The sequence below is a fragment of the Heliangelus exortis genome, chromosome 1, assembly GCF_036169615.1.
Source record: "Heliangelus exortis chromosome 1, bHelExo1.hap1, whole genome shotgun sequence".
NCBI lineage: Eukaryota > Metazoa > Chordata > Aves > Apodiformes > Trochilidae > Heliangelus > Heliangelus exortis.
The window spans coordinates 174,605,551-174,630,268 of record NC_092422.1 but is presented as its reverse complement, the minus strand read 5'-3'; the positions used below and the strand labels follow the sequence as shown (position 1 = coordinate 174,630,268).

General features: G+C 42.6%; 1 protein-coding gene across 5 annotated transcripts in view; it reads left to right on the top strand.

Annotated features, from left to right (window-relative positions):
- The first annotated feature begins 11,673 nt into the window (after positions 1-11,673).
- TSPAN12 (tetraspanin 12) overlaps positions 11,674-24,718 on the top strand; it is a 43,950-nt gene continuing 30,905 nt past the window's right edge. For 2 of the 5 annotated variants that reach the window (XM_071733726.1, XM_071733723.1), the window contains exons 1-2: positions 11,692-11,855; positions 12,263-12,399. In XM_071733726.1, the coding sequence (XP_071589827.1) occupies positions 12,334-12,399 (66 nt within the window). In that variant the 5' untranslated portion in view covers positions 11,692-11,855; positions 12,263-12,333. Of the gene's footprint in view, positions 11,880-11,988; positions 12,120-12,262; positions 12,400-24,718 lie in introns of those variants that run through there. The other 3 variants (XM_071733724.1, XM_071733725.1, XM_071733727.1) reach the window with 3 other exon arrangements.

Sequence of the window (24,718 nt, the reverse complement as noted above, 5' to 3'; positions counted from 1 at the left end):
TTACATGATGAACAGGCTGTGAAAAATGAAGCACATTTATGAAAGGTATTATAAAGAGACTCTTTATGGTGGATTTTTAACAAATAAATGTCATACATTCTCATCTGCCAACTTAAAATTCAAAACACCTGAGACTTAGGAGTACTTGTAAAAATAATGAGGTTTTGTATTCAGAGGATGACGTGCAATGATTCTTCTGTATATACTTATGATGCATTGCTATTTATCTTGCTGCAAGTGTATAGAGGTTCCAAATAAAAATCAGAGCCTGTGCTGAGTACTACCTACAGCAAACCAGCACAGAGATGGCTCAGATTTGGGGCACAAGCAACCTACTTCAGAAGTAGAAAAAAAGGAAGTAGAAAAAAGAAAAACTTCTACAGGAAGTAGAAAAAAATGGAGAAGAAGACACAGTCCGTTGTCCCATAAAAGATATTTTTTTATTCCAACTTTAATGAAAGATGGTTATTTGGTGAGTCTCCTACTATTAGCCTATTTCCTTACATGAACACTCCCTCATATTGCAGAAATGTGAGACTATAATGTGAAGGGAAAATATGGTAGTAACCCTGGTCTGACTCATTTTTGCTTAGATACTTGAATGTGCTGACTACTCCTGCGTGTAAGTTCAAAGCAATTAAAACCTGCCACTTGAAAATTCCAAATATTCAGTAAAATAATGATGTTTTGAGAGGCACCCTTGTCATAAAGTCTTCCCATGTCCTATATTTTTTCTGTTTAGGTAAGTATCTTGTCAGGCATGTACCTTTGTCCACTACAGATCTAATTATCACATGTCACAGTTAAAGTCAGGTAAAAATCTGTGTCTCCTAATGTGGAAAAAAACCTGTATTAGAATGAAGAAATTTGAAGCCAGATAACTTACTTTCCATCTCTGAAGAGCTTCATGCTAAAGCATCTTCACACTTCCTGCCAGGCTTTATAATAATAGCAAAGTAATATATGGTTCAGATATCTTCATATTCCTTGTTATCTTTTTCAAGCCTCAGCATCCCTCCATCCTTCTCCAGATTTTTACATACTCTCTTATCTTACCTGTTCTTAATGTCTTTGAATTTCCACTCATCTCTGTCATTTCTGTCAGGCTTTTTGCCTGATTCTCACTCAAGCCTTCAATGACAGTTTTAGCAGCAATTTTCATGGGAACTGTAAGGTAGCCAGGGGGGCTTTCAGATCCAAGGAGGAGCGAACACCAATTGTATTAAGGCATCTCACTCATTGTAGCTCCAGACTTTGTCATCAGGGTACTTTTGTGTAAGAGATACAGACACAATTGTCATCTCAGACACTTCTTTATGTGTCTCCTGGATGGCAGACTCAGTGCAGAGAAGGATATGGACAAGGGACAGAAATGTAGGAGGAAAAACAGGTTAGTCACAGAAGACATTTGGAAGAGAAGAAAGAAAAAGTAGAGATAAAAAGAAGGATAAGAAGAAAAAGGAGGAAAGCAAATCATAGAAACATAGAATTGGCTGGGTTGGAAGGGACCTCAGAGATCATCAAGTCCAACCCTTGATCCACTACCACTGCAGTTACCAGACCACGGCACTGAGTGCCACATCCAGTCTCTTTTTAAATATCTCCAGGGATGGAGAATCCACCACTTCCTGGGGCAGCCCATTCCAATGCTTGATCACCCTCTCGGTAAAGAAATTCTTTCTAATGTCCAACCTGAACCTCCCCCGGCACAACTTGAGACCGTGCCCTCTTGTCTTGCTGAGGGTTGCCTGGGAAAAGAGACCAACCCCCACCTGGCTACAGCCTCCTTTCAGGGAGTTGTAGAGAGTGATGAGGTCTCCTCTGAGCCTTCTCTTCTCCAGGCTGAACACCCCCAGCTCCCTCAGCCTCTCCTCATAGGATCTGTGCTCATGTCCCTTCACCAGCCCAGTTGCCCTCCTTTGGACCTGCTCCAGGACCTCCATATCTTTCCTAAACTGAGGGGCCCAGAACTGGACACAGTACTCGAGGTGTGGCCTCATCAGTGCTGAGTACAGGGGCAGAATCACTTCCTTGGACCTGCTGGCCATGCTGTTCCTGATCCAGGCCAGGATGCCATTGGCCTTCTTGGCCACCTGGCAACACTGCTGGCTCATGTTCAGCTTCCTGTCAATCCAGACTCCCAGATCCCTTTCTGCCTGGCTGCTCTCAGCCACTCTGTGCCCAGCCTGGAGCTCCCCATGGGGTTGTTGTGGCCAAAGTGCAGGACCCGGCACTTGGCCTTGTTGAACCTCATCCCGTTGGAATCAGCCCAACTCTCCAGTCTGTCCAGGTCCCTCTGCAGAGCCCTCCTGCCTTCCAGCTGATCCACACTCCCCCCCAGCTTAGTGCCGTCTGCGAATTTGCTGATGGTGGACTCAATCCCCTCATCTAAATCATCAATAAAGATATTAAATAGAACTGGGCCCAACACTGATCCCTGGGGGACACCACTGGTGAGCGGCCACCAACTGGATGCAGCACCGTTCAGCACCACTCTCTGGGCCCGGTCCTCCAGCCAGTTCCTAACCCAGCACAGGGTGCCCCTGTCCAAGCTGTGGGCTGACAGCTTTTCCAGGAGAATGCTGTGGGAGACGGTGTCAAAGGCCTTGCTTAAGTCCAGGTAGACCACATCCACAGCCTTCCCCTCACCCACCAGGCAGGTCACCTGATCATAAAAGGAGATCAGGTTGGTCAGACAGGACCTGCCCTTCCTAAACCCGTGCTGGCTGGGTCTGATCCCTTGCCCATCCTGCAGGTGCTGTGTGATTGCACTGAGGATGATCTGTTCCATAACCCTGCCAGGCACTGAGGTCAGGCTGACGGGCCTGTAGTTTTCCGGGTTCTCCTTCTGGCCCTTTTTGTGGATTGGCGTGACATTCGCCAACTTCCAATCATCTGGGATGTCCCCAGTGAGCCAGGACTGTTGGTAGATGATAGAGAGAGGCTTGGCGAGCTCTTCTGCCAGTTCTCTCATCACCCATGGGTGGATCCCATCTGATCATGTGGGAAGGAGAGTACTATCTCTCTCCTTTTATTGCCACAAGGAAACTGATGATTACTTCAGTGCTCTTCTATCAAATTTCATTACCTTTAGTAAGTTAATTCTGATAAGTTAATTCTGATAATTCTTAATCAGAATTCTTAATTCTTAGTCAGAGTTGACCTCTAATTTTCACATGTTTCAGACCTAGGACCTCTGTTACAGAAGACAATCCCATAAGGGTATCTATAATTAAATGGAACAGGATGTGAGAGCAACTGAACTGCAGAGCAACCATATGCAGAGCAGCACATTCAATGTGGCTAGCACAGAAGTCTTTTCTGAAAACCTATCTCACATTCACCCTGGCCTCCTGAAAGAAAAGCTGTCCTAAGAGATTTTTCAGACATTGAAAAGTAGGAAGTGTCGTAGTTAAAGATGTCTGTGGATCTTTAATCCCTTATTAAATTGTGATGCTGGCTTTAGTTATAAAATCACATGAATTTTCCACGTTGACCCTTCATTGTGTGCAAAGAATGAGATTCATTTCCACTGTTGAGAGGACAGTGTCATTTCCATCTCACCTGTTCTGTATCTCTCATAGCACATACATGTGTCACCAACATTCCACTCCTCCACACTTGCCCTGAAAGAAAAGAGTCTGGTCATCTCCATTCTACAGCTGGGAAGCTCAGCCTGTACAACACGAGTTATCTGAGAATTCAGGCTGATATATCTGAGCAGTTCACAATGGGCAACATCTCATATTTTCAAAGGGCAGCTCCCAGTAGCTTGAGATACAGTTGTGGATGTTTAAACATTTCTGTAAATCAGCCTGTGAGATCTGAGGCTGGACAAAAAAATACCCACAAAACAGAGAACAAAATAACTGGGAAAATGTGATTAAAGGGAACTTGCCACACAGGAACTCTGCAGTGGAGACCCACCCCAGCTGTCCAAAGCAGCCACTGGGTAGTGATGAGATCTCCTTTCTCTTTCCCCCTGGCACCAGGGCTTTATGATAAGATATGTAATGCAACCTTGTAAGTAGCGATGTTACTGGCATATCACAGATACCAAAAAATGTGCTCTTTGCTCATATAAAATCCCCTTTTGCGCCTGAAAAGGAAGTGTGGGCTGTAATAAGCAGAAGATCACTGTGCCTTTCCTTGTTTCTGGAGCAGTTACAAATGCTGAATGCCTCCTTAGGGGATTCAACTGAAGAGAATCATAGAATTATAGAATGGTTTTTGTTGGAAGAGACCCTAAAGATCACCTAGTTCCAAATGTCCTGCCATGGGAAGGGACACCTTCCACTAGATCAGATTGCTCAGGCCTCCAGTGAGGGCTCAAACACAGCTTCTCTGCACAACATATTCCAGTGTCCCACCACCCTCATAGTAAAGAATTTCTTCCTAATCTCTAATCTAAATCTACCCTTGTTCTACTTAGATCTGTTACCCCTCCTGATCTGTACATGCTCCTTCAGGTACTGAAAGACTGTTAGAAGGTCTCCCTGGAGCCTTCTCTTCTCCAAGATGAACAACCCCAACTCTCTCAGACTGGCTTCATAGGAGAGGTTCTCTAGCCCTCTGATCATCTTTGTGGCTCTGTTTTGCACTCACTCCAACAGCTCCATGTCCTTCTTGTGTTAGGGACTCCAGAACTGGACCCAGTACTCCAGAAGGGGTCTCACAAGAGTAGAGTAGAGGGAGAGAATCACCTCCCTTGACCCACTGGCCATGCTTCTTTTGGTGCAGCCCAGTCTATGATTGGCTTTCTGGGCTGCAAGTGCACATTGCCAGCTCATGTTTAGCTTCTCATCAACCAACACCTCCAAGACAGGGTTGTTCCCCACCCATTCTCCATCCAGCCTGTATTTATATTTGTGTTTAGGATTGCCCTAACCCAGAAGCAGGAACTTGTCCTTGGTCTTCTTGAATTTAATGATGTTGTAATGGGCCCACCTCTCAAGCCTGCCAAGATCCCTCTGGTTGGCCTCCCTTACCTCCACCAAGTCAACCTCACCACACATCTCGGTGTTCTTGGCAAACTTGCTGAGGGTGCACTCAATGCCAGAGTCCATGTTGCCAACAAAGATGTGAACCAGCAACAGTCTCACTGCTGAGTGCTGAGGAACATCACTTGCCACTGCTCTCCACTTCATATTGAGCCATTGATCGCTACTCTTTGAGTGCCTATTCCTGGTCCACCAAGTTGTCCATCCATCAAGTCCATGTCTCTCCAATTTAGAAACAAGGATGTTGTGCAGGACAGTGTCAAATGCTTTACACAGACCCAGGTAGTTAACATCAGTTGCTATTCCCTTATCTGCAATGCTGTGACCCTGTTGGGAAACTGTCTGGAAGAAAACAGACATGTGAGCAATCCTGACTCTTTAGCTTTAGGCCTTAAGACCCAGTTGCAAGGTTACTGAAAGATGAGCTATGGGAAAAAGATAAGGGAGCTGGCAGTAGAAAAGAAGAATAACAGGATAATGAGGTAGCCAGCAGAAGTTCTGTGAGAACAGAATTTGTGTCCAAGATATAGCCACCTGCAAGATATCGTTATATAAACAAAGGCTCTATATAAAGCGAGTGTCCACTGTTAATAAACGACTTCACTTTAACCATATTGGTGACTGCGTGTCGTCCTTTAAGCCTCCGCGGATTTTTTTTCCTACATGACCCTATCCTAGAAGTCCACCAAATTTGCCAGGCACAACTTGCTGACTGTCACTGACCACTTCCTTATTATGCACCTGCTTTAGCACAGTTTCCAGGAGGATCTTAAGGATCTTCCAGGAGGATCTTAAGTTTCCAGCACGGTCTTAAGTTGTGCTGGGGGAGGTTTAGGTTGGACATTAGAAAGAATTTCTTTACCGAGAGGGTGATCAAGCATTGGAATGGGCTGCCCTGGGAAGTGGTGGATTCTCCATCCCTGGAGATATTTAAAAAGAGACTGGATGTGGCACTCAGTGCCATGGTCTGGTAACTGCAGTGGTAGTGGATCAAGGGTTGGACTTGATGATCTCTGAGGTCCCTTCCAACCCAGCCAATTCTATGATTCTATGATCTACTCCATGATCTTACTGAGCAAAGAGGTGAGACTGACTGGCCTGTAGTTGCCCTAGTCTTCCGTTTTTTTTTTTCTATTTTGAAATGAGGCTTATGTTTCTCCTTTTCTAATCAGTGGGAACTTCACCTGACTGCCACAACTTCTCAAGAAAGAGAAGTTTTCAGGGCTCACAGATGCATCTCATCAGATCCCATGGACTTGTGCACCTCAAGAATCCTCAGATGGTCTTGAATCTGATCTTTTACAGTGAATGGCTCTTCATTCCCACAGAACAAGGAAGAACAGGCTCTGGGAAGTGGTTAGGATAAACAGCAAATAAATTAATTCTGTGGCTGGGCAAAAAAAAACCAACTCCGTATTTTTCAGATGTTCTAGCTGGACCCACCTTGAGAGTCACTTTAAAGAGTCCTGCTCTTTTAAATCCATAAAGCATTCCCTTTTCCAAGCTCTAAAACACATAGGTCACTGACCATATGACATTTTCTTGGTTGCTTCTAAGAAACTCGGTTATGCTGTCTGCTTTAACACTTTTGAACAATTAGCTCTGGTAGCAACCTTCCATATCTCATTGGCTCTGAATGTTTTCTGGAATGAATGGGATTTCCAGACTGTCCTAACAGAGAGTTAACCCCTAATGAGTTGAAGTGCACCCATAGCAAGGATTCTCATCTCCTGTCTTATGCACAGCTCAAGACTGTTGACCTAGAAATACCAGAACCATATTCATCTGTTTCTGATTATTGGACACATAATTTTTGCTATTCCTAACATATTAATTTTGATATAAAGGACATTTTTTCCAGCTGAATTTGGTTCTTACATCATTTGTTTGACATTCAGATTCTAATGCATTTTTATGCTCTTAAAAAAAAAAAAAAGTATATAAAGACTGAAAAATGTGTCTTATTCTTTTTTACTTAGTATTAAGAGGAAATTTAAATCTTCTCATTATTAGTTTTTCTAGTTGCTGAATGGTATATTATTTCCTGTTTTTAATATGTATTCTTGTTTTGCTCCATGTTTCTTCTTCCAGATGGCCTGACTTTGGAGAATCCATACTTGTGTGTACTTAAATCCATATTCATCTTCCAAGAGGAACACTGAAATGTATGCTTTAACTTTTGTTGCTTGCTCAAAATGTACTGCATACAAATAGTACATTGGGTGTTTGTTAAGAAGAGTTTTACTGGCTATGAAAATGAGGGGTTGTCACTTGCTGCTTGTCACTGCTGCTGTCCTCTAATTAAGGAAAGAGGTAGCCAAAGGACCCAGAGGAGCTTCTAGAGGGACACTGATGGCCAGGACAGGAGACAGAGAGGAAAGAATTAGAAACATAAACTTAGAGGGTAACTCAGGTTGGAAGGAACCAGCTGTGAGGTCAGACTATATTACTCAGAGATTTCTCCATCTTGGGTGCAAATTAAGAGGTTACTGAGGGGAAAGGAGAGCAGATCTGAAGCAAAGCCTCTGAAATGATGATGAAAAGGAAAATTGTCCCAGAAAAAAAAATTCTGTGAAGATGTTATTTCAATTCAGAGAGAGGTGTAAAGTCGCTGAACTAGGAAGCAGGGAAGCTAATTTGCAAATGCCTATTAAGCCAGCCTGTTTTCAAGACTATTATTTCAATCTTCCATATTTTATTTATTTCAAGTGAGACCTTATTCCAGACTGTTATCTTCAAGTTCAAGTAAAACCAAGTTTTAGAAACTGGAAGAAGTTTTTGTCTTTCAATGTCTTTATTTTAAAATAAAGAAAGGCACTTTACCTCATGATCTTGAGCAGTGCTGGGTCCTGTTACAAACATGAATTTACCACACAGGTTATTAATGAGCCAGCCAGTACACCTTCAGTTTTATAGAGGGATATTTGTCTAATTTTTTTCTTGACCCTTTATCCTGCCTTGGCATTAATGTTGCCATTAGGGAGTGATATTGATTGGGCAGTCATAACCAGTGCTAAGGACTAAGCAAGAGCTTAAAACAAAAGCAAGCAGACCATGGAGAAGTTCATCAGGGTACCAAGCAAAAAGCAGAGAAAGGGAAACATGGACAGAAATGCTCTAGATTAAACAGCTCAAAGAGCAAAGGGAAGGAAACTAAGGGAGCCTGAATCCAAGCTAAGGAGCAGACAGACCTGGAGCAAAGCTCAGAAAGCTAAATAGGCAGGGAAAAAGTACAGAATACCATTACACTCAAGTAACATGCTGAGAAAGCAAGACTGGGGGGTGAGATGCCTGTCTGAGATGCTGACAAGCTGCCAGCTGGATTCAGAAATCCAGACTCAGAGGTCAGCTTACCTGTTTAGCAGCTTGTAAATCAATTTACACATGAATAATCTCTTCATCAATGTAGTCTGAGCTGAAGGATACCACACACAATTAAACAGGTATGTGCCAAAGCACAGCCACATGTATGTTCCTCTATACAGTACTCATATGAGTAATTTTAAATGTAATGGCAGCATATAAAAAGACATCACTTTAACTCATTGCTTTTTCAGTGATAAAGTTTCCTGGCATCTAGTATAAGGCAATTATCACCTGCAAATTCACACACATGGCTGATGCTATTCCACTTGATCAAGCTGCTCATGCAGTTTAAATTAAAGACACTTGCAAGTATGTGCTGGATGTGTGTCTTTAGTATTTGCTCCTCTTTTAGGTATGTTTCCTGATGAAGAAGACCTTAAGAGATCATCCTGAAACATTCACATAGAGCTATGTCTGTCTATCCACACTGTTCTAATAGTTTTTGAACCTGTTGGCCAATTTCAAGGACATCTGGCAACAAGGAGCTAGCTTAAAGGTAGTAAGTGTCTGTACATTGAACAGAAATAGGAAGATAAGCAGAGGAAAGAGATTACTGAAGTTGTTGGTATTTGTATCCCTCTCCTCTGCAACTGATGGAAAAACAATGCTAAATAAGTCTACAGAATTCTTACTAGAAAGCTATTTTGGATGCCCTGTCACAGAAAAAAGCTTCACAATTTGTAGTTCATTAGACACTGGAGAATCCAAGCAAAAACTGCCAATCCAGGCTTCAGTGGTTTCCATGCTTGTAAGACTCTGAGCTACACATTAAAGGGGCATTACCTGCTAACAGCAAACTCTTATTAAAAAAAATTATAAATATGAAGAGCTTCACCACTAGATTTCTGTTTGTAAAAAAAATTCCTATTTCTTGCCCTAAATAAAATCTGAAGTATTTAGTTTAAACGAAAACAAAGAAGCATGTACTGAGTAGCTTCCCTGATGTTTTTGGATGATCAGCTAACACTTCCACTTTAGCTGCTGTTTTAAAAGCATGGGAACTTTCTGTGTATTTCTTTCCCAGTGTTGACATCATGGAAATTTGACAAAGTTCGACAGCCTGGTAGAAAGCAGTATTCCAGAGGGACCTTCCTCTGGTCCCTACAGCATTTGGCAGACATTCATAAATAGGACCTGTTTTCTTTAGGTTTTGAGCAAAATCTTTTCCAGACAAATAATGATTTAGCTAACTGCAAAAGGACAGAAAAATTACTTGACCAAGTAGGAGATATTCTTTATGTTTGTGATGGGGTTAACATAAAAAAAAAAAATTAAAAATTAGTCTGAGATCATCTTATGACTGAAGAACACAAAGAATAAAAACTCTGAGATATAAAATCTTGAAATGGCATTTTTAGAAGGATTTTTAACAAATAAGAAGACTTTCCTTTTCTCACATTCCTTATGCACATGGAATTGTTGAGCTCTAAGCCAAAAAAATAAATGAAACAAGCAAGAGAACTTCTCATTTGCTATTTTAGGCACATTTAAGGAAAAAATCACTGTGTGGAAGATAATGGAATATTTTTTTAGCACGTTTTTTATAAAAGCTGCCCAGGTAATTTGTTCTCTCCCAAGGAACAATCATGAACACAAACATAACCTCAATTATTTTTTATTTGGTTTATGGCAGACTGCTTTGTTTTCAGTCAAGGCTGGAGCTCAGATGTAAACTGACACTATTTTTGTAAACTGGCATGGGTTCACTGAAAATACCATACCTGTTCAAGATCTGTTTTGCTGACTGCTCATGTGAAGTCTTCAGTAGCGAGGAATGAAAGATTCGTAAACAACAGAGTGAATGTACAATGTCACCTTTTAACAGTATCTGTCTCAGCTCAGCTTGCCTTATTTAGGTATGGAATTAGCAGTATTCACTGGAGATTAAAAATGTGGCATGCTACACTTCCCAAAGGGCTCTTGATTCCATAAAAGAGGATCAAAATAGCAGTGAAAGCTCAGCAAATTTCAAGGAAGAAAAACCTTCACACACCACATTTCTGCAACATTCTTGAGTACTTTCAACTTTACTACCATTTTCACTTCTATAAATTTGGCATGAAATCATTGTTGCATGGGATTTTATGTCCATCCATGATGTACTTCTTTTCAAGGAGGGATAAATACACCTGAAGTGTCTGTCTGCCCTGATTCATTGCTAATGGCATGAAATAGTGGAAATTGAAGCTAGAGACTCCCTGCCCCCCACTTTTTCAACACTGTTTCTAGTGCTTTGAGAAACAGATTTTTCTTCAGCCTCGCAAGACCTGTACTTCCCCCATTACATCCTTTTTTCCTCTTTCTCAGCTTTCACTAGCAGTTGTTAAAAGAGTCTTTATATAACATGTACTAAAGACCATTTTCCTCCTCTATTTAAGAAATATTTTCCAGTGGATTTTCTTCTAATTTTTGTGATGGTGGCAACACATTTATGGCTATTCATGGAAAATTCTTTTCTAATCTGCATATAACTCCTAAATTATAATCAATCCTTCTGAAATACGGGTATACATATACTTTAAATTAATAGGAACTTGCCACCCTAGTCTCAAGATTCACACACAGTTTAACAGAATTCAAGACAGGATGATTTTTTAGCTTAGCTGTGGCATCTCTGTGGAGCAAATCAATGTCTGTTTTGTCTACGTAACATCTGCAGACTTTTCCCTTTTCCAGAATAGTTTACATCCAACACGATTATACCTCTAAATTTTCTGCATATTGGTGGCTAAGGGGTGCCACACGGTTAATGAGCAGATTCGGGTTTGATGTCAGCAGGGTTTGATTTTCAATGCAACAGCACTGAACCCTTGGGAGATGAAATTATGAAATGTTCCAAAAAACCCGTGTTTTGTGAGGTACTTGTCAGTCTGGGCCAACAAGTCACCGAAGCGCTGTTTCACAGATTTCTCCTTGTCTGTGCCCACTGCTTAACATTTTTCCTGACAGATAAAAAGCAAACTAACCCCCAACCCTCGCCATAAAAAGAGTTTCGAGCCCGTCCGTCAGCGGAGAAAGCATTTGTAGGGATGTGCCCTCCGGGCCTCGCAGCAGAGGCCAAGAGCCAGACCCGCACTCGCCCCAGCGGGCGCAGCTCTCCTGAAGGAACCCGAGGGTTTCTCCTCCGCAATTCGGTCATATCATTTCCACACAGCCCAGAAGGTAAAGCGTCCACAGTCAGCAAGCTCCACACCCGCCGCCGCCGGTCACTGGGCCCGTCCCCTCCAGGCCCTCCTCACCCCGCGGGCCTTGGCGGAGCGGGAAGCGCGGCGCCGGCGCTAGGACCCGGGGGGCTGGGGCGCGGCGCATGCGCGACGTTGCGGGTGCAGCTGGCGGCCGCGGGGCTCGGCGGAGCGCCGGGGGCGGAGGGGTGGCCGGGACCTTCCCCTTCGCGCCCCGCCGGAGGCAGCGCCCGAAGTGCCGGGCATGGGCGCCGCGGCTCAGCGCTGTGCTGTCCCGCCCCGTCCCGATGAGTCCTCGCCGGAGCAAGTGAGTGCGGGGGTCGCCCGGGCGGTAAGTGGCCGCTGTCGTCCGGCCGCCCTCCGTGGAGCAGGGCGTCCCTCCCGAGCGAGGAGGAGGCCGGCGCCTCCGCCGCGGTCCCCGCCGCCCTCAGCCCCATTCGGCTCCCGGGGCGGCCCGCGGCTTCTCTTGTTTCCCGGGTTGAGTTCTTTTTATTAAACTAACACGTCCATCAGTACCTCCGGGAGCGGCGGGCGGTGTGAGAGAAGGGAAGCTGCCGGGGGTGGGCGATCGGTGAGCGCTGCGGGGATTCCCCAGAGTGCCAGCGGGGCTAGGTCGGTCGGTGCTCCCCCGAGAGGGCCGCTCCGCCGCCTCCACCTGCGCGCCGGTTCCTCGGCACGGGGCAGTCGCCTGAGCCCTCTCTGCCTCTTCTGTAGGGCGCTGGCGGCCCGGCCTCGGGAGGGAGGATGTGGTGAGAGGATGGGGCTGTCTCCCGCGGCGGCTCGCCATGGCCAGGGAGGACTCGGTGAAGTGCCTGCGCTGCCTGCTGTACGCCCTCAACCTCCTCTTCTGGGTGAGTGGGGCAGCCCGGGGTGACGTGGGGCGGCCCGGGCTCCCGCCGCCGCTATCCGAGCAGGTGGCGACCGGGCGGTGCGGTGACCGGGAGGGCGGCGGCACGGCCGCAGATAAACGCGGGGCTCGTCGTCTTGGGGAAGGGGTGGAAATGCCCCGTGCCAGGCCGTTCCTCCGCATCGGGGAATACTGATCACTCAAAAAAACCCAACCCCAAAACAACCCAAAAAGGCTTTGGAAACTAGTTGGAAGTAAAATTCGAGTTGGTATTAACCTACTGTTAGAAATACAGGTGTGAATCTGCGCCCCTGTAATACGTAGAGGGAAATACGCACGGGTGCCTGAATGAGTTTCAGAATATGCTGTGACCTGAGCTGAACTCTGAGCTCTTGCAGGTATCTCCTGAGCAGGTATCACAGCTGCTCTGTGAAGGCCTTGCCCAGAGTCTTTTTTTTGTACTTCAAGGCCAGGGGAGATTTTTTTTCTTTTTTCCTTTTCTTTTTTCCCCCTCTTTTCAGCATTTCAGTCAAAGCTGTATAATAGCAGCTGGGTTTCTCACTCTCCAGCATAAGTGGGTGTGATCAGGATTTACTTATGCCTAAACTTTGACAGCTCAACAAAATACATGATGGAGATTGCTCTGAGTCTTCACTTGCACCAAATGAAATCTGCTTCAATTGTATAGTTGAGATTTATGGAGGATAAGTTTAAGAGAATGAAAGGGCAAGCAACCATTGACTCCTGAGATGCTCTAGACTCGAATGATGCAGGGATGATGTCTTGGGACCAAGCTTAGTTTATAATGGAATTGAGTAGAAGTCTCATGATTGCTGAAAACTAAGTGGAGTTCAGATTATGAATGAGAGAAAACTGTTGAACAGCATTTGGCACAGGATGGTACTTTTTATGTAATGCAAATGCTCTTAAAATCTCTTGAAAATACATAGCTTCGTATATTGTGTTTATAATGGAGTTGAAAAATGTGTTATTTTGGTAGCGTATGTAGGAATTATTTTCTTTAATAGGATATGAAGAAAACTTCTTTTTTTTTCTGATAATGTATAATTGTTTCTTAGCTCATAATGGTTTTCATCAAATGTTAAAAAAAAACAAATAAACCCCCCCGTATTATATTTTAAGATTAAAGTTTCCTGGGTTCCATTAACCTGAGTTCAACTTTAGATTTTTACACATATACTGTTAGAGCTGAGAAAATAGACATCCAAATGATTGAAAACATCCTGTACAGCTCTTCGGTGCTTTCCTCTGGTTTTAGTGATTCCTGCCTTGAGCTGTTGTCCTAATTTCTCATGTTAAGTCACAGCTGTTTTTGTCCCCTTAAACTTACTTTTCACTTTTCCTTTGCCCTCCATACTTGTTGCCTGTTGCATCCCATCAGATTTATTATTCAGCAGCAGCTTTTCATAGTTGAAGCAGCCATTTAGGTGGCACACTAGTTACACACAGGTTATACCTGCACATGCTGTTGTGTAGTGATGGGGAACTTGATGCAGGAGCCGAGTGCTTTGTTTCTCAGTCCAGAGATGCTTTCTTTGTATAGGAAAGCCTGCCTGTTATCTTTGGAGGCAACTAGTGTGTTGTGTTGCAGTTCCTCTCTAAGGAGATCAAATTCTTACCTGGGAGATTTAAATGTGTTTGCTTTCTTTGCTCAAAATTCCTTTCCATATCAGATTGCTCCTTCCTACTTTTTACTGCTCTGTTCGTGTGTTCTTTTGTTTACCTCAGGTGTGGAGCTACACAGCACCTTTGATGTTGGCAGTGGAACAGCACCAACTACATCTGTAATGTGGTGCTGCTGTTAATTTGTCTGTTCTTAATTCCCTCTAGATTCGGTTTAAAGCGCTCATGCCTAGAGATAATTTCTCATTCTTTTGATTTTTTTTTTCCTTTTTTCCCTTTAAATAGATGTCCCAGATCCTTCTGAACTAAAAAATCTGATTTTTAAAAACTGGATTTTTTTGTTTGTTTGTTTGGTTCTGTTTTTTTTCTTCCTTAGTCATACAGTAAAAAAGATTTTTTGAGTCTCTTATGGGAAGAAAAGTCCTAGAGAGGAGAATGGCAACTTTTCATGCTTGTCTCCAAAATACAAAAAATGTCTGTAGTTAATGAACCTAGCTGAGTCCAGGACACTGGAAAATACACAGAAGCAGCTAAGTAAATCTGTATAGTGCTGATGCATGCAAATATATATTTAAATAATAAATGCCAGTGGAGCAGATGGTGTGCACCACAGATGGTGCAAAAAATTTAATCTGTCTTCCATAATGTATGTAAAATTAAAGGTATTGGAACTGTCATGGAAAATTGGCTAGTCCATTTGGAGTTCCTTGCATTTTACAAAGCAGATGAATGCAATGATTTTTTTCAAAGTAAATAAATAAGCAAAAAACCCCAAGTCTGCCAGAATTGTGTGGTAAGAAATAGGATGTGTGGTGAGTGAGTAGTTAAATGTATTGCAGTGGCATAAGGCTTCTTTGGAGAACTCTGTGTGTAAGAAACCTTTTTCAGCTTCCTATCTGATCATGTTCAGATATGTATTTAACAGCTAAATACAGATCTGCAACAAGCTGCTTGTTGTGAAATCTGTCATATCTCCCTCTGTCTGAGCTTGAATTATCTCTTGCTGGGCTCAGTGGGAGTTTTGCCACTGAATTTTCTGAGTTTCCGAGAATGACCCATAGGGCAGAATTTTCTTGCAAAAAGTTCCCCTGGCAGCAGGTGAGTACCCACTTCTGGGGAGATGGGGACCACAAATTCCTCTTGCTGCCACTCTTCAGGTTGGAAAGATTTTGCTTGGTCGTTGCTTATGTTAGCACTTACTGTGATAAAGACCAGCTCAGGTTATGGGCTGGATAGCTGGAAATTTAGAGCAGATCAGCCCCTCAAAAATGTGAAGGTGTATTCCTCCTGCATCCTTCCCAGGGTGGGTTCTGTCACAGTGGATTAAGCTGAGAAGGATGTGCAATTCCAGGGTCTGTACAGACCTCCCCCAGTTAGGGAGGCATTTGTGTGATTCCCTTCAAGCCCAATCTTGTAGGCTTTTTTATGCTTTCTCTTCCTTCCTTTCTTCCTGCTTTCCCTCAGGCCTCTGACTCCAAACATCTTCAAGCCTATTGATAATGTGCCTGGTTGCTGGGTCAGTTATCAGAGTTTGGCTGAAGACAGTGAAGGTGTGCAAACAGTTTGTGTTGACTTTTCAAAACCATGGTTTATTTGAGGGTGCAGGCTGGAATATGGTGACATCCTCTGTTTGCTTCACTGTGGTGATATCCAGCGGTAGGTCTCACTAACCATGTGTTGTGCAAAAAGGATTGCTTGTCCCTCCATGCTGGGGGATTGAAGGCTATGAAGGCCTAATGAAAGCTCTGTAGGAGCCAGTGGTCAGTGTCTGGTATGATACGACTGTCAACCTCTTAGAAGGGAACATCTAAAAATAATGTTTGAGTGTGTCATGTGTGCAACTGTCCCTGCATGTATATGATGGAACTCCAGCATTTGTCATTGCCAGCCTGATGGAGGCAGAGTAGTGCATATGAAGCTCCTTATGGCCACACCTGTCAGAACTGGCTGATATCCTCATCGGTCTTGTTGAAAACGTAATATGCAGATGGTTGCCACAATGTACTGGTGTTTTCATAATTTGGTTGCTTACAGAGCCTACAGAAGCAGAGAAGTGGGAGAATTTTATCAGTCACTGTGCTGCAATCCTTGTAGCTTCTCCAGAGCATTGCTTGTAAGCACACAGCTGTGTGCTGTGTATTTTGGAAGAAAGAAACTTTTTTAGTGGGCTTAGCTGATAAGGTGTGATGTGGAATGCTAGACAGGGCTATGTACCTGAGAGGGAGTCAGGCAATGCTGTTTGTTATGCTTTTTGTCATTTTGGGCCTGAAGGCTTCTTAGCTGTAAATAATTCACATAGTCAGCTGGAAGCTCAAGGCTCTGTTTTAGTGGTTCATTCTGTTTTGATAAGGGAACAATAAATGTACTTTACTGCCTTTACTGCTCTAGAAGAAGACTGGTTTTGTTGATGCAAATGGATAGGTATTTCTGGAGCTTCAACGTGCAGCAGATCTTAAAAAGTACTTTCCTTCGTTCATTTCCTTTTTTCCTTCATTCCTTGGGAATGAATCTGTTGTCAGTGCTCTAATTGCTGCTGATTAAGTGTCTGACTGTGGTAATATACCTGATGATACCCTTCTGGAAGCTGTTTCCAAGGTCAATTGAATCATGCATGGGACTGCAAGATGTCTCTTTCAAAGCAATTGCAGTTGCAGTTTCAGGAGCTCCTCAGTCCACAGGCTTTCACATTTTTTTTTGATAGTACCCTGTACAAAGAATATCCGTCAGACTAAATCCTGCAGTTAACACTGGGTTTAATTCTTCTGTCATCCTCATGTATAAATAGGCACCAGTTCCTAAAGTAATTTATGAGACTGAGAGACCGAATTTCTGTTGGTGTCTCATTTTATGCTCTGTAATACTGCTGTTTCCAGCATATTGCATTCTGGACAGCCTAATAAAAAGAGAGAACCTTCAAAAATGCATGATTTCGTGTATAGCTGCCAAGACCTTGTACTTAACTAAGCAGCTTGTCTTGGTGCTGGAGAGAAGACACGTTCCTGCTGCTTTCTAATTTTCTGCTCTTGGTGGCAATACTGGCCTTTATTATCTCTAGATAGTGTTTGTGTCAGAGCTTGGAGAAATTTAGTTTTGATAGCTCTAGTCATGAATTTTATGCAGTTTATGAGACTACAGAGTCTTTCCCTCTGGACTACAGGGTCTTTCCCTCAGGTGGGGCTTTTTTGTATCGTCAAGTTCCTGACACTGTTCTAGCACAGTAGCGATCGTGTAGGTGACATGAGCATCTTCACTCATTTTGATCACTGAATAACTTGTCCTCCCAGAAATTCTCACCACATTTTGTGATGTTGCCGTTGTTCTTCTGTACATTGCTGCAGACTTTCCCAGTTAAGCCAGCTTCTCAACCAGTGTTTATGCTGGGGAGACCTTCAGGTGCAGAACATGGCCAGCCTCTACCAGTGGCACAGGCTTAGCACGGGAGGTTGTCCATGGGCAGTGGCTCCTGGGGGTTATGCTAGAAAAGGAATCAAAAAATAGTGCAAAATACAGTCAGACTTCAGTGTCCTGGCTGCTCACATAATAGATGCAAGTAAAAGCAGCACAATTATTTTGTCAATTACCTATTTTTTAAAGAAAAGTGAAGTATAGCTGACATGCAGATGAAAGTACGTCTAGACTGTCTTGAGAAAACCAGGTTTTTTGTGTTTCTTTTTCTGGTGAGCATGTGGGGCAGAAAGAAGGAGCAGCTGCTGTTGTGTCACTTGTAATTGAGGATGACACTACTATAGTGGCTTGGGCAAATCAAGGTTGCAAGTTGCAGATGACTCTGTCATATGTGGTAAGGATCTCCTAACCGATGATTAACAGTGTCACTGGATGTTTGAGCCAAGCCAGCAACGTTGCCACTTCCTTCACCCTGTGAGATGTTTCTGCCTGGGGATATGCAGTTTCCATCTAGCAATGCCTAACTTGCTTTAATGTATGTAGCAGTGCTGTCTAATCTTGACTATGTGGTTGCAGCCAACCAACTCTCCTAGTAGATAGTAGAAATTGCTTTATATTTATCTTGAATTTGTGTGTATGTAAAAAAAAAAAAAAAAAAAAAAAAAAAAAGAGGAGCAGGCTTCCAGTTAGTTTTCCTTTTATTTTGAATACTTTGAACGCTTGAATCTTTTGAGTTTTAGCTATGTGTACCACCTGAGATTTTAAAGCAAGGGAATGGTAGTGCTGTGCAAGGAGGCATTTAGGGTGATTGGAAGCAGTGGTGTTGTCTTACTTTTTCCAACCTCAAACATTTGTGTTGAGTCTTGCAATTTTTTTTTGCTTCATTTTTCATATCAACTGTGACATGAGAAAGAAGCCAGGCTATCCCTCTTCCCTGGAACCAGATTCTGCATGGAGCTTGTGTTTCTGCTGCAACTTCCACTTGCATCAGTAGCATTTGCAGATACTTGGAATAAATAGAGATAGGATCAAGTTTTTAAGGAATTTAAGTGGTTAATAATATCCATTGAAATTAATGCTTTCTGGCTGGGTACCTGTATTATTGTAAACATGGGGTTTATTCTAGACTAATATTCTCTCATTTTAGAGACTCTAGTGCAAACATGTGTAATCGAAACCTGATTTTCTTAGCATTCTTGTAAAAAGCAAATACCTTAAAGCTATAGAAGAATAACTCCAGCTTCAGTGGGAATACAGTGTCTTGTAAAGGAGTGCATTCAGAAGAGCAAGGTGGAGGAGGCGTTTTAATGGACCAGAAATAGTTTTAATTCTGGTCTTTGAGAAATCTTTTACTTTTTGGTATCTTTAGGCTGTGTTATTTATATATATTACTAGCCTGTGTCCTAACGGAGTGGAGTTCTGCCATAAGTCAACTATAAGGCTACTTCTGTATAACCTTTTATCTCATCTGTATCTTTGTAAGTGACATAGCTCCACCCTGCCTGGCATGTCAATAGAGAATTGGTAGGTGAGGCTCTGCAAAATGGTCTTGAAAAAGAGAGTGGCTTGATGTGATGATTAAAAGGGAAAAAAAGTTAGAAATGACATTAATGTGCTTCTTAATTGGCGTTCCCAAGTCAGTGAAACCACAGACATTTTTTGGGTAATCCTCCTGACTCACTTCATTGAGCTCACTGCATCCAACTTGAGGATGAAGGCAAAACCCCATGCTGACTAGATTTGAGCCAATAGCTCCAGGCATACTGCTTACACCAGTAACCCATGATCTCCAGCAGCACTGGGAAGCTCCATCTGGCCTGTAGGTACTTGCACCTTTTTAAATTTAAATTCACATCTCTTCCTGTAGAAGGTAGCTACCAAGTTAATAATTGAATCCCTGACAGTGCTTCTGTGCATTGAAGATATTTTTCATTGTCTGGAGTCTGTTAGACATGAAGCAAGGGTCACAGGAATAATACCAATTTTTTAATCTCTTGTATCTATTTCCCAAGGTATATGAATAGTTTAATTTTGTACAGTATTGTAGGAATATTTGATTTAATTTAAAATGCAGGCTTATTTTAGTAATCTTCATGTGCTCATGAGTATGCACATTAAACCAGGGAAGTTAAGTGGTGTACTCACAATCAGCTTATATGGATCATAGGGAATATATACCTTTTTTTGGGTTTTTTTTTTTTCCATAATCACTCTTCTAGTTATATATACTGGGCTTAAAAATGATTTGCCTGCCATCTGTGAGGCTTACCATTATCTGTGAACAAAAATAAGCCCTTACAACAGCAAAATTAGGAGTATATTGTGTATATGTGAAGTTGTATCGTCTTGGTGTTGGTGTGTCATGTGATACAGATCTGGACACTTGAAGTCTGAGTGTTGCTGCAAATTACCCATGATCAGCAACACATGCTCTGCCTCCTCAAAGGCAACAGGTTTCTTTACAGTGAGATGCTTTGGAAGGAAGAGTGGCATAAATCATGTCTTAACAAACACTGCAGTGCATTCTTAGTTACAGAGGGGATGAATAGAGCACTTTCTCACTCTTTGCTTTTAACATACCCTTGTGCTACACAGCCCAGAAGTTGATAGGTGGGTCTGATGCTTGGAAGAACCAGCAGATGGATGAACTGTACCTTGATCTGTTTGCATGTTTGGGTTCTGGTTTGCTCTTTATACCATGCTGCTGTAGCAGCTTTGCACAGACAAGTGCTGGATACCTTGCTTACTTGCTTCCCCTGAGAGTGTGACCTGTTAGCAGGCTGTCAGTGCTGCTGCAGTTGCCTTATTACCAAGTGTGCAAGTTCCAGCCCATGCCAAACACGGGGCAGGTTGTTAACCCACTGCTGCAGCTGTGCAAGCAAAACCAGATTCAGACTGCAGATAAGTACATGCTTCAGCTGTTTGCAAGGGGGAGGGCACCCAGGCACAGCCCTGTGAAGGAACCTTGACTAAAACTGAATGTAGGAATGTCTACAATAATGGAGTGCATTAGTGGGGAGTAGGGGAATGTTCTTCCTTTATAGGCCACCCTTCTTTCTCCAAACATTTTAGTGCTTTTGCCAGGTAATACAGAAAAACAAGACCTCTTGTCCCACCCTCCCCTGCCCTTATGCTCCTCCCTCCCAAAAAATGTAGTTGTCTGTTTGTCCAGGGACCTGAATCATTTGTGTTTGTTCAATGATCTGAATGAAAGCATTGCAACATGCTGTGTTCATGACCTGGTGGTGATTTAACACCCCTCTCCCCCCTTACCTCCACCCCAGTTTGGTAAGTCACAGCTCAGGTTACCCAGATCAATTTTCTCAAGGTTTATTTCTTTACTAAAATTAAAGAATGTTGTCAGATCTTGGAAGTAATTTCATTGGAGCTGGAAACCTTTTTCTGCAAAGCAAGTTGCTCTGTAGTGCTGGTAGTCAGCATTTTGTATGGTTGCCAGAGTGTGGTACTAGAGTATGACCTGATATTTACCCCATCTGTTAGAATGAAAAAAATGGCATGTGATACTTTAATCTGGAAGATACTTTTAATATTTCCTCCAATTTTATAATGAAAAAGCCCTTCTATTAAAATTGAGCACAGCATCTTTAGTTGTAAAAAATTAAGGTGTTTTCGAGAAAAAAGCAGTGAGAAAATGAAAACAGGTGTGCAGACAGCAACAGCTGTGTTGCTTTCTCAAAGACAGAAATTATTTAATAATTGAAAAAGCAGATTTGTTTTTGAGTTTAGGTATGGCCTCAAAGACATTGTGAGTAAGACTGTCACAGTAAGAGCTTAAAATACATACTTAATGAGTAGAAGATTATTTGCTACTTTTGATGCATAACTGATATAAAAGAGCCCCAAAGACAATTAAACTATGCTTGGAAATGACCACTCCTGATAGTTTGAGTCCATAGTTGGATATTTTATTTCAGTGTTTTGGGAAACTAGATTTAAAAACTTTGCTATAAATGAGTTTGGAAATGTAATATATTGTGTGATCTGCGTATTGCTCATATATAAAAAATAATTTGTTACCTTTGTTTTCAGCCTGGAAATATGTTTAAAATAGAATGTAACAGCAGGCAGTTTTGTAAACTCTTCAGTGCCTTTTTGATGGCTATATAGCATACTGTGACAGTTCAGAATGAAACCCAGTGACTTGTGCTGCCAGCTGCAACAAATAAACATGTTTTACTGCCTACTATCATATTATGCTTACAGCACAGCAGGCTGGCTGTCATCAGAGAAGTTTGGATGAAAACTTTTTTTGTGAAACAGTGTTATGAGAATTATCTTGGTTGTTTTATTTTTCAAACTTGTGTCCTTTTGTCTGATTGTGTGATACAGATTTCTAACCATATTTACATCTAAATTAGTTACAAAGCAATGGCTGAAGCATGGGCTGCCATTTTTTTAAGGCCACCTTCTTTCTATTCCCCAAATGAACGAACAAAAGCTCTAGCAGATTTTTTTCCCAGTACTTCCCCTTGCTGCCAAAGGGCTACCAAGCCAGGTTATGAGGCATAAAATACGCCTTTTATAGTCAACCTATTGGTGAATTACTTTATTCAGTTATCAGGGTTTACTCTTCTGCCAGCCTCAAGAGGAGCTTTTTGAGTAATTTTTCCTGTTTTCTTTCTGAGCCATGTCTTTATGCTGCTCCAGTTTGGCATTACTGCCTTTCATGGGTGTGAATCCAGTGAAGCCACTGCCTTTCAGGTCCTTTGAAGTAGTAATTCACTTTTCACTTTCTTCAAAATAAGGTACCAGAGGTGCCTCTCAAGGAGTTTGGTTGGCAGGAGGGTGTTGCACAGGTAATCTGTGTATAACATCTTTGTAGCAGTGAGGCAAGGGATTTTGCATGTATACCTTTAGGGTAATGCTAAGCTAGCTCTTGTGTTGATAACTGTACATGAATTTTAAGCATAGCAGGAGGCAGTGAGCACCTGAAGGAGTTCATGGTGGTGACATCTCTCAGGGTACAGAGTGAGTGAGAAGGTGAGCTGTGGTCTGTAATTTATAATTAGCAAGAAACAGTAGTAATTGGCTATTGGCTATCTACCCTGAAGGTGAACAGCCAAGGGGACCTACACTGGCTAAGAGCTTTTTGAATGAAATGCTATCATTTCACAGATACTTTGTTCTTATGAACTGTAATAGTAGTTACATTATTGGTGAAGGCTGTGTTTCCTAGATGAAAGGAAATAGTCCTTTTCTTCCAGTTTCTGTTAAATATAGATGAAAATGGAGTCATCTTTCATGATACAGTCATGAAGTGTTTCTGTAGAAGTCATGTGGCCATGTGTTGGCCACAGCTTGGAGATGTATCTGCTTAGACTGTCCCCTCATTGATTTTATGTGGGCAAAAATACGTAGAGAAAGCTCATTCCAAGCAGACAGAGCATAAGGCATGACTCAGTGGCTCAAAGTTCTCCCCCTTCCTGATTTGCATTTGTAGGAAAATCCTTTCTTGTAGCAAAGTAACAATTCTCTCAGTGGCAGGACTGCTAATTTCTTTTGATCTCTAGGCTAAAGTCCTTTCTCTTCTCTATGTCTTTTATAACTGGTTGCTCTGGGATCTCCCTGTTGTCTCTGAATAACCTTCAGGCTCCAGTATCCTTATGGTGACTCCTTTGCCTGCCAAATCTTGCCTCTGAAAGAAGCTCTTGGCTTCTTTCAAGGGATCCACCTCCTCTTGTTGTGGTACAGGAACGTATTGCTGCATCCCAAAGGCTGAAAGAAAACTGAGAGCAGCCTGCGAGTTCCTTGTGGAGAGAAGGGATGAGGCAGCCCACCAGTCTGGTTTGGGAGGAAGAATATTATTTAGCAAGTGAACATTTTTTCTGGTACAGTTTTTGTATCATGACCATGTGGCTCATATCAAAAGTTGCTGAGAAATGTGGTTTTGGTGGACTTCTCGCTCTTCTTGAGCACAGCTGCTATGATGCAAAATAAACAATTTTATCTTAAGTATTTTACTATAAACAGAGTAGAAGTGTGAGTTAACACTATTTGAATGGATCAGCAGGCCTTGCAAGGACATGTAGAGGGTTAAAAATGCTCTTTGTTGCTTTTTGACCATATGAAAGCAGGATGTCTTCATGTAGTTTTTACCTCTTTGCCTTAGAAACATGTTTTGTTTCTTATGTAGTATATTTGCCTGAATCTTTTATTTGAAGGAGGTAGAAGTTGTGAAGGAGTTTTATTTAGGAACACATTCTTGTCTTCATCTTTTTTGTAATGCTGCAGGTCTCTGCAAATAACTTGGTGGTAAGTGTTCTTTACTCCTATTATTCCATTAATCAGAATGAATTTCGTGGAGCAAAAAGGACATGAGTCTACGTGGTAGACTTGTAGCATGCACTAACTTATAGAGCTATGCTTGCAGCATTCTGAGAACCCAGAATGTGCCAGAACTCTTTGCTGGCACTATCCAGAACCAAGGCAGTGCCTGTACTTTGTGCAGCAGTTTTGAAAAGCAGAAGGAAGCCATGGGGTAGCCACTGGGGAACTTCTCGTGAAATTGTGAAGGCAGAATTGACCTACTGTGAGCCTGCTGCAGCCTGAGAGGCAGCATTGACTTTTCTTAGGTTTGAACCAGTTAACTGCACTGTAACAACTTTAGGGAAATGGGAGAGCTTGGGGAAGCTAACTGGTGAAGGCAGTAGGGGAGATCAGCATTTTCCACCCGCCTTGGTAGCTGTTAGTATAATGCTGAGGTTTCCTGTTGCAGACCTCTACAATGCATTAAAACAGGAGTATTCAGGAGAGACAGCATGCTTAGGTCTCCCTCCCTCAGCTAGACAGTGGTGCTTCTGAAGTCCTGAGTCTTCCAGATTCAGCCTCTAAAGCACAGTTCAAGCTTAGGTGCCTGTGAGAAGTTGATATTCCTCATTCTCCTTGAGGTGTAATAAACCACCTGAATTCCCTGAAATGGTTTGAGAAGCAAGCAGTGGCATTAGTAAAATGCTTTTTAGAGAAGCTTGGGTGTTCCCTCCTCTTCTTGAAAGACTTTGTAGCTGCATATCTCCTGTATGGAGAGCAGTGCTCTGTTTGTCCTGTGCGTGCAGGAGAGGATGGGGCCAGAGAGTATGTAAAAAAAGGTGGGGATGACTACTGCTGTTATGCAAGTCCTCCTCCAGGAGGAAGGGTGTACAGAGTTTCCTAGGCACTTGTAGTATTACCCAGTGCAAAACATGGACAAGTGCCATGAAGAGTGCCTTGTCATCTAGCAATCCCACTGCCAGAGAAGCAGAAGAGCTGGTGCTGTC